The 14553-nt window shown below is 35.0% G+C and overlaps 1 protein-coding gene across 16 annotated transcripts in view; it reads left to right on the forward strand.

The window, feature by feature from the left end:
• The window catches only part of LOC110456312 (protein unc-13 homolog B-like), a 206445-nt gene that overhangs the window by 79257 nt on the left and 112635 nt on the right, over positions 1-14553 (forward strand). For 13 of the 16 annotated variants that reach the window (XM_021506978.1, XM_021506962.1, XM_021506971.1 and 10 more), the window contains 6 exons: positions 1624-1747; positions 3738-3817; positions 5946-5994; positions 9721-10453; positions 11223-11303; positions 11696-11861. In XM_021506978.1, the coding sequence (XP_021362653.1) occupies positions 1624-1747; positions 3738-3817; positions 5946-5994; positions 9721-10453; positions 11223-11303; positions 11696-11861 (1233 nt within the window). Of the gene's footprint in view, positions 1-1623; positions 1754-3737; positions 3818-5945; positions 5995-9720; positions 10454-11222; positions 11304-11695; positions 11862-14553 lie in introns of all 16 variants that reach the window. The other 3 variants (XM_021506965.1, XM_021506970.1, XM_021506979.1) reach the window with 3 other exon arrangements.

Raw genomic sequence — 14553 nt, forward strand, 5'->3', positions numbered from 1 at the left:
CCTCACACCCTATTCCCCCCACCCTCACATCCTATTCCCCCCACCCATCACCACCACCTTCATCACTATTCTTGCGGGACTCCCTTATCCTGTCCCCTGTGCTATATGAGCCCTGGTGTTTAATTGCTGTATTTTTCATCACAGCAATCTTACTTAATTAATAGAGGATCATCTCACCCCAAATTTTCCTCCAAGGAAGACCCGAGGAATAGCAGTAGGAATAGAAACCAGAGAAAATGAAGTGGGAGAGCGTCCACCGCGCTCTCAAGGTGTAATAAGTTTGTCAAACGAGTGATAATCACGCGTAATGGATGTTTAGCAGCCATAACAGCCTGTAGATAAAAGATAGATTGTAATGGTCGCTTAATAACCAAAATCATACGCCGGCCAGAAATGAAATTGGTGGTCAAAAGGTTTGAGGTGGGTGTACAACACATGAAGCTTATACTTAGAGGCAGAATCACCAGTTGATACAAGTTAATAGGGCATTCGATCGGTCAATGAGAAATGACTTGTCTGCAAACCAGACCCGTAATGAGAAGGATATTAAGATATTGGTCTCGGATGAAAGCTACGTGGTATATTAAGAAACGGAAAATTAATACGTACTGTTTTGTTCGTATCCACAGGGACCCTATCAGACAGTTATGTAACAGCAGAGAAAATCATATGTGTACGATATCTAGGAAATGCATGAGAATTGTAAAATATATTCATACAGTGATTATCTGACTTTTTTTTCGTGACGAGAAGTCTTCAGGAGACCCACAATGTAAGCTGAGTGGGTTTCAAAGTTATACAGGATTTTAAATGTTTGCATCAATTGTTCTTCATCAATTGTTCTTCACTTGTTCTATTGTGCTGTCGTCGTAAACAACTGTGGTAGTTTCAATATTTGTTTCCATAATTTGGTGCTGAATAGGCCAGTTTTATGAAATGAAACGCTCAAAACTGTCCGTCCTTAACGGATCTGGATAGATTTATTCAGCTATATTGACTGTTGTTATTCTTTCATGGAGTGGGAATAATTCATTTGAATGAAATGAAAACTGAAGAAACTTTCAGTCTTAAGGACCAGAGAGATTGCTTCAGCATAACATTTGAGCAGATATGTGGATTTTATTATTTCATGGTTCTGAAATTATTTGTTCTGATGGAATAGCTACGAGGTGTGTGAATTCTGTTTTGTTCCAGAAAGATAACGATTTAGTAAAATCTTTCTGGCGTGTAGATTTGATACTGTATGGTAAGTGATAAAATGTTGTTGATTGCATTCTTCACGATACAAATTATTGATGTTTGTTTTGATGTTTAGCTTTTCTTTTGATTTATCATTGTGACAGTTATTTCGAAAAAACATGAAAAAATAATATGGACTGTGTGAATTCTATTTTAATTTACTTGCTTGAAGTGTAATGACTGGTGTCCGAACTAAGATCTAACCTGTATTAAGAGACCGCCCTGCAAAAGTACAAAAAGTCAGGTCTTTTAATGTAGGTGGTTTCTAAATACAGGTTCAGTTCACAATGAAGTATGATTTATGATGCCCGTAGACATCAAAGCTGACCAGGGCTGGTGGTTCTTTTTATGTTGTTTTTTCTATATTCTATACATCTGTTGCAGGAAGGAGACGGGGCGTGGCTTTCGATGTACAGTGAACTCATCTTACAAAATGGCGAAGTCGCTGGAACACGGGTCAAAACCGGCCATGAAATTCTCATTGATGCAAGATTTGAGCTTCCCTATGGTATGTGTGAGTGCTTTAAATGACTTTATTTCTCTGTGGGGATTGGGATGGGGGACGGTCATCAAGAGCTATGCAGTATTTTAACAAATTTGGCACCTATCCCTGTTTCCAACTCAACCCCACCCCACCCAGCCCACCCCTGGGCCATCCCCCAACCCACTCCTCTTTTTAGTAATTTAGTAATTAGTTTCTGTTAGTCACTTTAATCTGTCTTGTTAGTCTGTGAAATTTATTTTCAAAATATCTTTTGATATTTAATAAAAGCTTCCTGCCAGTAAAAAGAAGAAATAGAACTTAAAGACAACAGCAATCATAAATTTTCATCAAGATTAAATACTTTTAAAACCACATTTTTGGCCGGATTGCAACGCTTCACAGTGACCAGGTCAAGAAGTTTGGTTGAGGTCAGGCCCCATCTGCACTATGGTTAAGAAGATTGGTGTAGGTCGCTTACCAAGTAACGACTTGTCATACATCAACTAAACTTGCATGGCTTATGTATCTGAGGATGTTATCATATGCGATGCTTTGGATGCATGAGTCATGATATCTACATTTTGATGTTGTGACACCTACAAATGTTTTCATCCTGTTGAGTATGTATGAGAAATGACATAAAATGTGAATCAGTGGATGTTAGTTTGTGTGTGGGATTGTGTTTATTTTTAGCTCACCTGCCCAAAGGGCATGTGCCCATGGTGCGGCGTCTGTCGTTCGTCCATCAACTTTTTGTTTAAACAATTTCTTCTAAAGGCCCGGAAGTCCTACAGTCATGACATTTGGCCAGGGATGGAGCCCGACAAAGTTTGCGAATGAAAATGACCTTGACCGACTTTCAGGTCACAGGGGTCAAATAGGTCAAAATATTCAAACAAATTCTTTTGAAGAACCTAAAGGCCTAGAGTCTTGATATTTGGCCAGTAGCATCCTATGATGGAGCCCAACAAATGAATATGCCCTTGCCCTATGTATACTTTCAAGGTCAAAGGGGTCAAATAACTGTAAACCTAATCAACCGCTTCTGAATAACTTCACAATATTTTGCCAACAACTCCATGTAACAAAACAAACAGGTGAGCGATACGGGCCCTTCTGGGCCTCTTGTTTATTGAATGATTGTTTGTATTCAGTGACTGATGATGTAGTCTTCTGCCATACAATACATGTGATTTAAGATGTTGTCCTTAGTGCAAATGTGACCTAGAATGTAGCTATATATATAGACTGTATGGTGTAAATGTGACCTAGGATGTAGACTGTATGGTGTAAATGTGACCTAGGATGTAGACTGTGTAGTGTAAATGTGACCTAGGATATAGACTGTATAGTGTAAGTGTGACCTAGGATGTAGACTGTATAGTATAAATGTGACCTAGGATGTAGCGTTCTGCTGCATGGTAAAAGTGACCTAAGTATAGTTTTCAGACACAGTAAATGTGACTTTGGTTGTAATCCGCAGACACACAGTAAATGCAACCAGTGTATAGTCTTATGTGATCTAGAACGTAGTCTTCAGAGTAGTGTTGATGTGACTGAGGGTGTCGCTGTCTAAACAGTGTTTCCTTGCGCAGTTTTAAAACATAATTTTCACCCATTGGCTTAGCTAGTGCTCCACAGTACAGAAATTGTGACTTTGTATGTCTTTCCTTCTCTTGTTTTTGCCATGTTTAATTGGAGATTATAATTATCACCGGCTCTGCTGTAGTGAAACTTAGGATGTTGCTTTCAGTTTTAGTTTATCCTCATACAATTTTCTCCTACATTTTTGTCACACAGCTTATAGAGCAGATGTGGCTGAAAATGTTGCTATCCCTGTGTGTTTGACCTTTCTGACATTTTGAGGTGTGACTTACCAGGTCTGCTGTGTGGTAATATAAGTGACCTACATTTTGTTATTCTCCCTTTTACTTTGGCTGTGTATAATTTTAGATTTATAATTATCACCCAATACAAACTGCTGTAGAGTAACTTGTGATTGCACTGACTTCAGATGTTGTTGCAGATCTTCCCGAGACGGAGGCTGTCGAACTACAGAACAAACTGGAGGTGCTAAACACTATGGACCAGGAGGTATAATAGAATTAATATATACAGTCAAACTTCCAGGTTTCAAACTTTGCAGATCCATCTTTGTACTGAGAACTACTTCAGCGTTAAAATTCTGTTTCTTTATTTCGTAGTTCTTTGTAGCGCCATCCAGAGATGGAGTAAAACTGTAATATACAAACACACATTCTTACTAACACGATAGAGTAAGCTTATAAACACTGAACAAAAAACTTAATTTGACATGTCATGTATGACAAATGTGCAATATTACTTCAATGTTAATGACTAGAAGAAACACGTTACACATACTGTCAATAGTTACCCTATTCGTTGCTGCAGATGTAAAAATCTCTCTATTTATGGTGATACCATGTGCTTCTAAAATGGCGTCTGCTAAGGATCTGAGGCAATACTAATATAACCTGCAGACGGTAATGTCCGGAAAGGCGCATAAAATAATAACCTACTCGACCGGGTAGATAAATCAGGAAAATAACATATAGATGTACTACATACATTTTACATTTACTGAGGTGAACTCAATACTTAATATTTATGTATTCTGCAAATAAATCACTACTTAAAATAAATCTTCTTTTTTGTAACATGTCACTCTTGGAAAATTCAAAACATCGAGACATTGACTCATGAATATTGATCATCGAGATCCTGTAAATAGGACAGAACGTGATTCTTTAAACATATGACAAAACACAAGCGAAGACACTAAGTTTTAAACATAAATATTGGTTTTCTTATCAAATTCAATGTTTTTTTGTCTTTTACATTTTGGAAGCCTGTGCTGGTCAAATAACAACGGGACATTGTAATATTCTAATACAGGTATACCGGTGAATCTATTAGTTAAAATCATCAATGTTTTCATAACTAATGGGCTTTGATGGTACTTCAAAACAGCGAGAAATTTGACCCGTAAATGTTCGATTTTAAAAAAGAATATTAATAGTGTTATATAAGGGAAAAAATTCTTGGACTTTGCCATAAGTTCGATACATTGAGAAATTTGAGAATTTTCAAATTTCGATTTAGGGACGTTTGACTGTAGTTGTATAAAATAATTTTGTTTTATTATGATTTTTTTTATTATAAATAATCAATTAGTTCAGTTTTTCTCATAAACGAATCGGGAAATATATAACAAGGTCTTATATGACATTTTAGTGGAATCTTGCATTAAATGTATCGAGTGTTTTCACTAAGTTTTAAAACAGGTGGTTGACCTGAAAAGAATGACTGGTTGAATGTTCACATGCTATAATGTTGACTTATATGTTTTTTCTGAAAAAAAACAGCTGGTTCAAAATTGATGAAATGCTGAGGCTGAAACATTTGCCGGCAGCTGTTGTTAATGAGAATATGGGGATGGTTCTAAGTTCAGATCTGAACCCAATCTTTGAAGAGATATATTATGGGAACATGTATCATGTAACGGATTACTTGAGAATAAACTAGAGAAAATCAATTCTTAATATATAGGGAAAGTGATAATAAACTAGTGTAGTTAATTGGAAATTCACATAAGGGCAAAAGTCAGTAAAGTAAACGCGAGTTTTGGACTTCATAGAATGATTTATTTCATGATTTACTCCACTTTCCCTCTGTTTTGTACACATAAAGGTTCAGTGAGCGTGTAGTGGTATTAATAAAGTCCCGTTTGGAATCCCTTCAACGTTAAATATACCGATAGATTGAAGCGTTTCAATACACAACAACATTAGCTAATACTTAGGAAAACAAAGATTTAAGATTGAAATGCGTGGTATTGACATTTGTGATGGTGTGAAAAACAACGATTCTATTTTATCTTTCTGAGTGGTTAGTTCAGATGTATGTAACATTTTGACAAACTGTTAATGTATCAGATGAAAAACGGTTGTAATTTGTCAAAACAATGCCATGATTACTATGGTTACCGTTTCCAGCGCGTTACCAAAGTCAATCGGAACTCGGATCATCAAGTAATTCCGTCATAGTTTGAATTGGACACGAGATTGGAATCTAAGTCTGTCAATGATTGATAATTTCTCTGAACTGCATTATTGCACCATCGTTCACTCTGTTGGCTTGTTAAGTTTTTATTATTGTTTGTTTTATGATTTACTGTAATGTTGTGGGGTTTTTTTTACAGATTCTGACCATACAGGAACAACATCGGCGGCATACTTCGTCAACACAGTGTAAGTGTTTAACTGGCAGAAATCTCATTGTTTGACACTTTTATGAATTAAGTACATATCAATAAGGCAAATGTCAAAAGAGTAATTATAAATCCAATTCTTGTATTGGTCTCTTGTGTTATTTTTTTTCCTGAGGAGAAAGAAATTGATTTTTGGAAGGGAAAACTATATTCAGCATTTTAGAGTACAAATTTACCTGCGTAAAAGTACATACAAAATAATTATGTAAAGTTGTGATTCAGGTGTGGATGATCCAGCCATATGTTACACACATTGGAGTCGGCTTTAATGGTGCAGTTTTGCATGATATCATATTTGTTGATTTAGATAAAGTATCAACGTCAGCGACTGTTACATTAGCAAAATGTTTAATTTTAATCTATATCAGGATATTTTTACCTCTCAACTCTTTTCAAATCATTAAGTTAGTGCATGTTTTCATCCTAACTCAGGATGTATTTTACCCCACAAAACTCTTTCAAAGCAAGTTTGTGAAGCGTTAAATTAGACCATCCTCCCTGTTGAAGATTTTAAATTGATCTGTTCAAAAATCTTAAAAAATTCCAATTTTAAATCCTTATTAACATTAATATATTCAGTAGATGAACATGTAAATACAGTATACAGATTCAGCAGATATGTACGATGTTGGTAAATATAGATATTTGTTAACAGCAGAAATGTCGGATAATATTGATAAGATCTGTATCTGTGTCTTACCATTACGTAATGATATGTGATATTATCAGTAAAGTCTGTTTGTTTATTGTCTATATGTGATATTATCAGTAAAGGCTGTTTGTTTATCGACTATATGTGATATTATAAGTAAAGTCTGTTTGTTTTATTGGCTATTTGTGATATCATCAGTAAAGTCTGTTTGTTTACTGGCTATATGTGATAATATGAGTAATGTCTGTTTGTTTATCGACTATATGTGATATTATCAGTAAAGGCTGTTTGTTTATCGACTATATGTGATAATATCAGTAAAGTCTGTTTGTTTTATTGGCTATTTGTGATATCATCAGTAAAGTTTGTTTGTTTACTGGCTATATGTGATAATATGAGTAATGTCTGTTTGTTTATCGACTATATGTCATAATATCAGTAAAGTCTGTTTGTCTATTGGCTATTTGTGATATCATCAGTAAATTCTGTTTGTTTACTGGCTATATGTGATATCTTCAGTAAAGTCTGTTTGTTTACTGGCTATATGTGATAATATGAGTAATGTCTGTTTGTTTATCGACTATATGTCATAATATCAGTAAAGTCTGTTTGTCTATTGGCTATTTGTGATATCATCAGTAAAGTCTGTTTGTTAACTGGCTATATGTGATAATATCAGTAATGTCTGTTTGTTTATCGACTATATGTGATATTATCAGTAAAGTCTCTTTGTTTATCGGCTATATGTGATATTATCAGTAATGTCTATTTGTTTATCGGCTATATGTGATATTATCAGTAAAGTCTGATTGTTTATTGGCTATATGTGATATTATTGGTAATGTCTGTTTGTTTATTGGCTATATGGGGTATTATCAGTAAAGTCTGTTTGTTTTATCGGCTATATGTGATATTATCAGTAATGTCTATTTGTTTATCGGCTATATGTGATATTATCAGTAAAGGCTGTTTGTTTATCGACTATATGTCATAATATCAGTAAAGTCTGTTTGTTTTATTGGCTATTTGTGATATCATCAGTAAAGTCTGTTTGTTAACTGGCTATATGTGATAATATCAGTAATGTCTGTTTGTTTATCGGCTATATGTGATATTATCAGTAAAGGCTGTTTGTTTATCGACTATATGTCATAATATCAGTAAAGTCTGTTTGTCTATTGGCTATATGTGATATTATCTGTAAAGTCTGTTTGTTTATTGGCTATTTGTGATGTATGTGATATTATCAGTAAAGTCTCTTTGTTTATCGGCTATATGTGATATTATCAGTAATGTCTGTTTGTTTATCGACTATATGTGATAATATCAGGAAAGTCTGTTTGTTTATTGGCTATTTGTGATGTATGTGATATTATCAGTAAAGTCTGTTGGTTTATCAGCTATATGTGATATTATCAGTAATGTCTATTTGTTTATCGGCTATATGTGATATTATCAGTAAAGGCTGTTTGTTTATCGACTATATGTGATAATATCAGTAAAGTCTGTTTGTTTTATTGGCTATTTGTGATATCATCAGTAAAGTCTGTTTGTTTACTGGCTATATGTGATATCTTCAGTAAAGTCTGTTTGTTTACTGGCTATATGTGATATCATCAGTAAAGTCTGTTTGTTAACTGGCTATATGTGATAATATCAGTAATGTCTGTTTGTTTATCGACTATATGTGATAATATCAGTAAAGTCTGTTTGTTTATTGGCTATTTGTGATATCATCAGTAAAGTCTGTTTGTTTACTGGCTATATGTGATAGTATCAGTAATGTCTGTTTGTTTATCGACTATATGTCATAATATCAGTAAAGTCTGTTTGTTTATCGGCTGTATGTGATATTATCAGTAAAGTCTGTTTGTTTATTTGGCTATTTGTTATATTATCAGAAAAGTCTGTTTGTTTATTTGGCTATTTGTTATATTATCAGTAAAGTCTGTTTGTTTATCGGCTATTTGTGATATTATCGGTAATGGGTGTTTGTTTATTGGCTATACAGTAAAACAGATACTAGATGATACCGTTTTTCCTAATTCATCCTCATTGGTTGAATTTAAAATAATCAAGTGGAAGTTTGCGATTTATGATATGGACTTGGTGTTACAATACTATTTTTAGTAACAACAGGTTAGTATTCTCTTTCTGGCAACTTTTGTGACGTCACTATGTCTCGGTCAATTTCTCTTTCTCTGAGGTTCGTAATACCTTCGACCTCAGTGAATATTGTTTAGACCAGGTCTGTAAATCAGGGATAGACCTCACCTGAAGTCCATAATTATATAATATTTACATTTGGTGTGGCAAAGCCCTTCTATATTACTACTAAAGTACTGCCAATAGCAGCTTCATCTTATGAGACTATAACTGAAGTTGGTCTTTGCACCTCCGAGCGACTTAACAGTGTCACTACCGAACTTATCGGTATCTTCTGCTTTGATCCCTAACACCAGCTGCCTGTCTCAAGTGTCTGTGAGATCAACAAACAATTTTACGCCTGGATTTTTCACCAATTCAACCTTCTCCGGTTGCACGATCAACATCAACAACATGCCGGACTGCAAATATAACTCTGACCTGATTACTGCGGGCTTCCGTTGAGTGCGTGCGCCGGATATAGGTCGCAATAAAATCGGAAAATGTTTTACGACACTTGATTAGTTACTTACAAAATGTCATTTGTTACTATTTATGAATCGAGAATATGATATATATATATAAATCAAAATCAAATGAATTATTAACGAAAGTTGCGGAGTCTTTTCAATTTTGTATGGGAAATAGCGCATGACGTCAGCTGTTATCTTTGTGCCGTTCTAGATACTGACCTGACCTGACGGTAATAAGCGGGAAATTTGAAATTTGGAAAAGACATATTATTTTTTTTGCGAATTCTTATTATGGAAATATAAATATAAGCAATAAACTTATTAGTGGAAGTTATACCAGTTGGTCTGCCACATCTATGCAGTTTATTGCTTAAATATTTATCCCAACCAAAGTCCATAATTAATATATATTAATGTCGTTAATATCTGTTTTCAGCTGGTATGTCCGAGGACAGTGACTACACCAGTGACATCAGCTTCCCACAACAACATCAACACAACAGCTCAGTCCATCAGTGGCGCGGAACCACGGACCCTCTTATCCGTATGCGCGAGGACAGCCGTGAGGAATACATGAGAGATATGGGGCCGTTTGATTCATTTGACGGTGAATCATTTGAACGTGGCGGGTCCTTCGACCGTATTGAAAATTTCGATCAAGACAGAATGTCTGACACGGAAAGAACTTTCGGTCATGTGGATTCTTTTGATAGACATTTGTCTGGTGGCGAATCAATTGAACGGGAGGATTACGATCAAGATAAGTATGTCTATGATCAAGATGAATATTATCAAGACAGTCCGTACCAAAACAGTCAGGATGGATATAATAACGATAGTCCTTACCATAATAACGACGGCTTCCGTGATGGTTCTTATGGCCAGGACAGTCCCTACCACCAAAGTCAGGACAGCCCGTACCGTAAAAGTCGCGACAACTTTCAGGACAGTCCGTATCGACACAGTCGTGAGAATTCCCAAAGTCAGGATAGTAATTCGGAAAGTGTTTATCGTGGACAAAGTCTGGATAACTATCAGGACTATCGGCAAGGTCCTGGACAGGATGGACCTCGAGATAGTCCTTACCATCAAGTGCGCAGTGATACAGACTCTGATCTTCTCTCCTACAACAGCAGACCACAACAGCCTTACAAGTTCCTCACCGAAGGGTATGCTGGATTTACTCTACATTTAGTCTTTTTAGTGGGTTTATAATTTGTTGGCTTTAGCTGGCTTTATGTATGGTTGTCTTATTCAACCAGAGCTGCACTTTGACAATCTGATGAAAATTGTGTTATAAATATTAAAAAACATATTATTTTTGATTTGTTATCCAAAACTCTATATATAGCAATTAAGTATTTCTCCTCTGGCTCAAAGGCCTTTAAAAGATGTTGGCTTTTATGAATGATGTCGTCTGTGGAGTGATTTCTGCTGTCAACAACCTTTACCCTCTATCCCATGGCTTTATGAAGCATTGAGCAGGTGTTCCCCAAGTATCAGTAATAGGATTATTCCAGCGTTGCTACATTTAGAATATTGATCCACAGGTATTCCCCTGCATATATTACCAGATTGTATGTTGCTCTAAAGAGCTTAGATTTTAGAAACATATTGTATCTGTAAAGAATTGAATTACTTAACTGACTAATCTAATGTAAAAAGTTGTTATTTTTAGAAACCCTGTATCAGGCAGGGATTCTCTTACTAATATAACTATTCTAATGCTGCTATTTTTAGAAGCCTTATAAGGAGCAGGGATTCTCTTACTAGTATAACTATTCTAGATCTAATGCTGCTATTTTTAGAAGCCCTATAAGGAGCAGGGATTCTCTTACTAATATAACTATTCTAATGTTGCTATTTTTAGAAGCCCTATTCGGAGCAGGGATTCCCTTACTAACATGACTATTCTAGATCTAATGTTGCTATTTTTAGAAGCCCTATACGGAGCAGGGATTCCCTTACTAACATGACTAATATGACGACTACAAGTCGACACAGTACACAAGATTTCAGGTAAACTTACTTATAATGGAGTATCTTTTGTCTAATGATGTAATTCACTACAAACAACATTTTCTCATATTTAGGAACTATTATTAAAAAATGCCTCGCCATCAAATGGGGTTTGGAGGATTACCTAGAGCAATTGTCACGCTGAAGAGCAATTTTATGCACATTTCTGTACATAATGTACTTATTAAAAGTTGTTATCTCCCTTTGTTCCAAGACAAATTGTGATGTGACATCCATTGACCAATGTGTGTGGTAGTAAATTACATCATTAAATGGAGAATATAAAGTAACCAAGTTTTTTGTTCATGTCTTTAATTTGTTAACTGAATGCTAATTAAAAGTTGATGGGTTTTGTCGACGAGGTCTTTGATGTTATGATTGAACCTTTTCAGTCCGGCCAATAGTCAGTCATCAACCACCAATGTCAGCCGCCAGAGTACGCAAGAATGCAGCGATGAAAGTGCAGCATTTGAGCGAAGCAGTAACCTCAACATTAACTCTCCTGCCAAAGCCAAGTGGATAGATGTGTATAACAAAGTTTGTGTGAAGCTAGGCCAGGTAAGTGTCTCACCTGTGTATCTGTAAATGTGTCATCATTTTGTGTGTGAAATGTCACCATTATATGGGAGACGACATCATTTTGTGTGTGAAATGTCACCATTACTTTGGAAACATGTCATCATTATTTGTGTGAAATGTCACCATTATTTGTGTGAAATGTCACCATTATCTGTGTGAAATGTAATCCCTTAGGTGATACACATGTATATAAGTGAAGGACTACAATACAGCAGTCTTCCTTTGACATGTACAGAGTATTTGTACAAGTAAGGGGAGATAATCAAGAAGTTTCTTTATGATGTTTATAAATGTTAAATAGAGGAAGAATTCATAATAATTATATAAACAAGTGGAAATAATGCAAGAGTCCCTTTGATATCTTAAGAATGGTATTTAATGGAAGAGAATCCAGTTGTCTCCCTTTGATAGCAATAGAATGTTTAGTAAGAGAAGAGTACACAGTGATATCTCTTTGAAGTGTACAGAACGATTTTCAAGGGGAGATAATCCAATAGTTTCCCTTTGATGTCACCACCTTCCATTGATTACAGTGTAAGGTTTGTTTAATGAAGCATTCTCTGTGTGTGTATTAGCAATTATAAGGTGATCAATTATGTATGCCTTCTGGTCGCGTGTAGGCGTTACTTTTATTGTTGTGATTGTAATTAGGAAGTGCTGAATAATAAGCGGTCCATATACACAGCCTGTCGACATAGTATACCGGAGGCGTCATCTGTTAACCAAATATCGGCCTGGACATACCGTTATACCAAGTTATCTCATCCGTGAGGAACAATAATTAAGATATTGCAAGATTATCTCAAATCATGGTAATTAATAATTTATGTTATGTATATTTATAACTACTAACTGCAAGAATCTGAAAGGCATTACAATAGAATGTAACTTTATAAGATAAGTTGAATAAGATGATTTGGAAAATAAAATCCAGAGTTCTCAGAAATTATATCGTTTCCACCAGTTTGTAATTTCCGTGTGTCCTTATATTTGAATGTAAACACAATGAAGAAAAATGCATTATTAATACATCAAATTGACTAAACGTTGTTGTGTTGCATAATGTATGAAATCTATATGCATTTATGAAAACTCTCAATTGTGGACTTTCTATTTGCTGTGCGGTATGCCATAGAGGCTAGGCAGAAAACATGTATTTTATTCAGTAAACTTCTAATCATGTTTTCAGTTACATGAAATTTACCCTACTGGTTAGCCAAGTGGATGTTACTCTTAGAAAAGGGTTAAATTGGCCAATGAGTCTGTTTTAAACTCATTCACCCCTACATATCTAAACTGGACTTGCCCAGTCTTTGATTTATTGGTAAGGTTCAAATGTGACTTTAGGGGTGAGTGTGTTATACACTTGTAAAGGAAGGGTGGGTGGGCTTATTCTAAGCATGGTCTTATTACTGGTAAAGTTTAGTATGTTGAGAAGAACATATTTATTAGTAATATGAAACAATTCCCTAAAGTATTTAACAAATTTTCTAAAATTTAGTAAATGCAAATGTTGAAAATTTCAGCATTAAATGATGATTTCCTGCTGAAATGTATTTTCTTCCTGAATTCCATCATCATGGTCCAATATGTTTTGATTGTTATAAGCTGATGGTTCAATGTGAAAATTTGTCACAGAATTGTTTTTGTAGGATCCCTTGGGTTGATAAAATTGAGTTTCCTAAATTACCGTGCCTTTTCATCTAGTTTGTTCTGAATGGGTTAATTGAATGCTGGGTGAAACGTTTATGAAGCTGGAGCTATCCAGGAGCTTTTGATTCGTAATTTTGTACGGGAATAATGTGTCCTTGTTTCGTTAATAGGATGCTTCAGTTTTGAAGTTGCACAATCTGTTAATCACGACTACAAATTGAGTTTTGACATTATTGTGCAGTTTTATTGGTTATTCTGATAGAAAAAAATATTTCTGTCAGATTTCAGAAGATTTATATTCATATCTTACCTGCGTAAATTGTTGAATGTCTAATACAGATGAAATAAAAGTAAATTTCCGAAAGGCATTTTTTGACAGAAATTCACAATATTTTAAGGATATTTTCAAGCAAAGGTTGTCAACATAGTCTAGCTACACAATGTCTTAGTAAAGTGTTTTCAAATTAACATTTGTTTAAGTGTTACAATATCTGTAGCTAAGGGAGATAGTTCCTGCAGGACTTACATAAAGGGAGATAATCCCTGCAGGACTTACATTAAGGGAGATAATCTGCTTTAGGACTTTTGAAAGAAATTAATGAAAATGATATGCTGAGTACATATGTCACCATTGGGTAAACAGGTTGGATTTGACAGAAAAGGAAAACTATAATTTACTGTTCTAGCTATCAACAATAGAACTGGGTTGTTGACAGGAACTGTATGACATTGATCGATCGGGCTTTGTGTATAGGTGACACATAGCCATTGAATTTGAACTGCTACAGATACAGAAAGCCTCTATATGTGCATGCTGTAGGCTGTTTCTGATTGCATTGATTCTCTTTAGGACAGCTTCTATGTCTATATGGGATTCAAAGTGACTTACAAATAACATTACTGTATTAGTTGATCAAAGACATCGAAGCCAAAAAATAAAAACATCTCCTTTTTAACATTACAATGTTTTTATATGAATGTGAAATTTTGCTTCTTAGAGAGATGTAGCTAAGGATGT

The sequence above is a fragment of the Mizuhopecten yessoensis genome, unplaced genomic scaffold (genome assembly GCF_002113885.1).
Source record: "Mizuhopecten yessoensis strain PY_sf001 unplaced genomic scaffold, ASM211388v2 scaffold8657, whole genome shotgun sequence".
NCBI classification, from domain to species: Eukaryota; Metazoa; Mollusca; class Bivalvia; order Pectinida; family Pectinidae; genus Mizuhopecten; species Mizuhopecten yessoensis.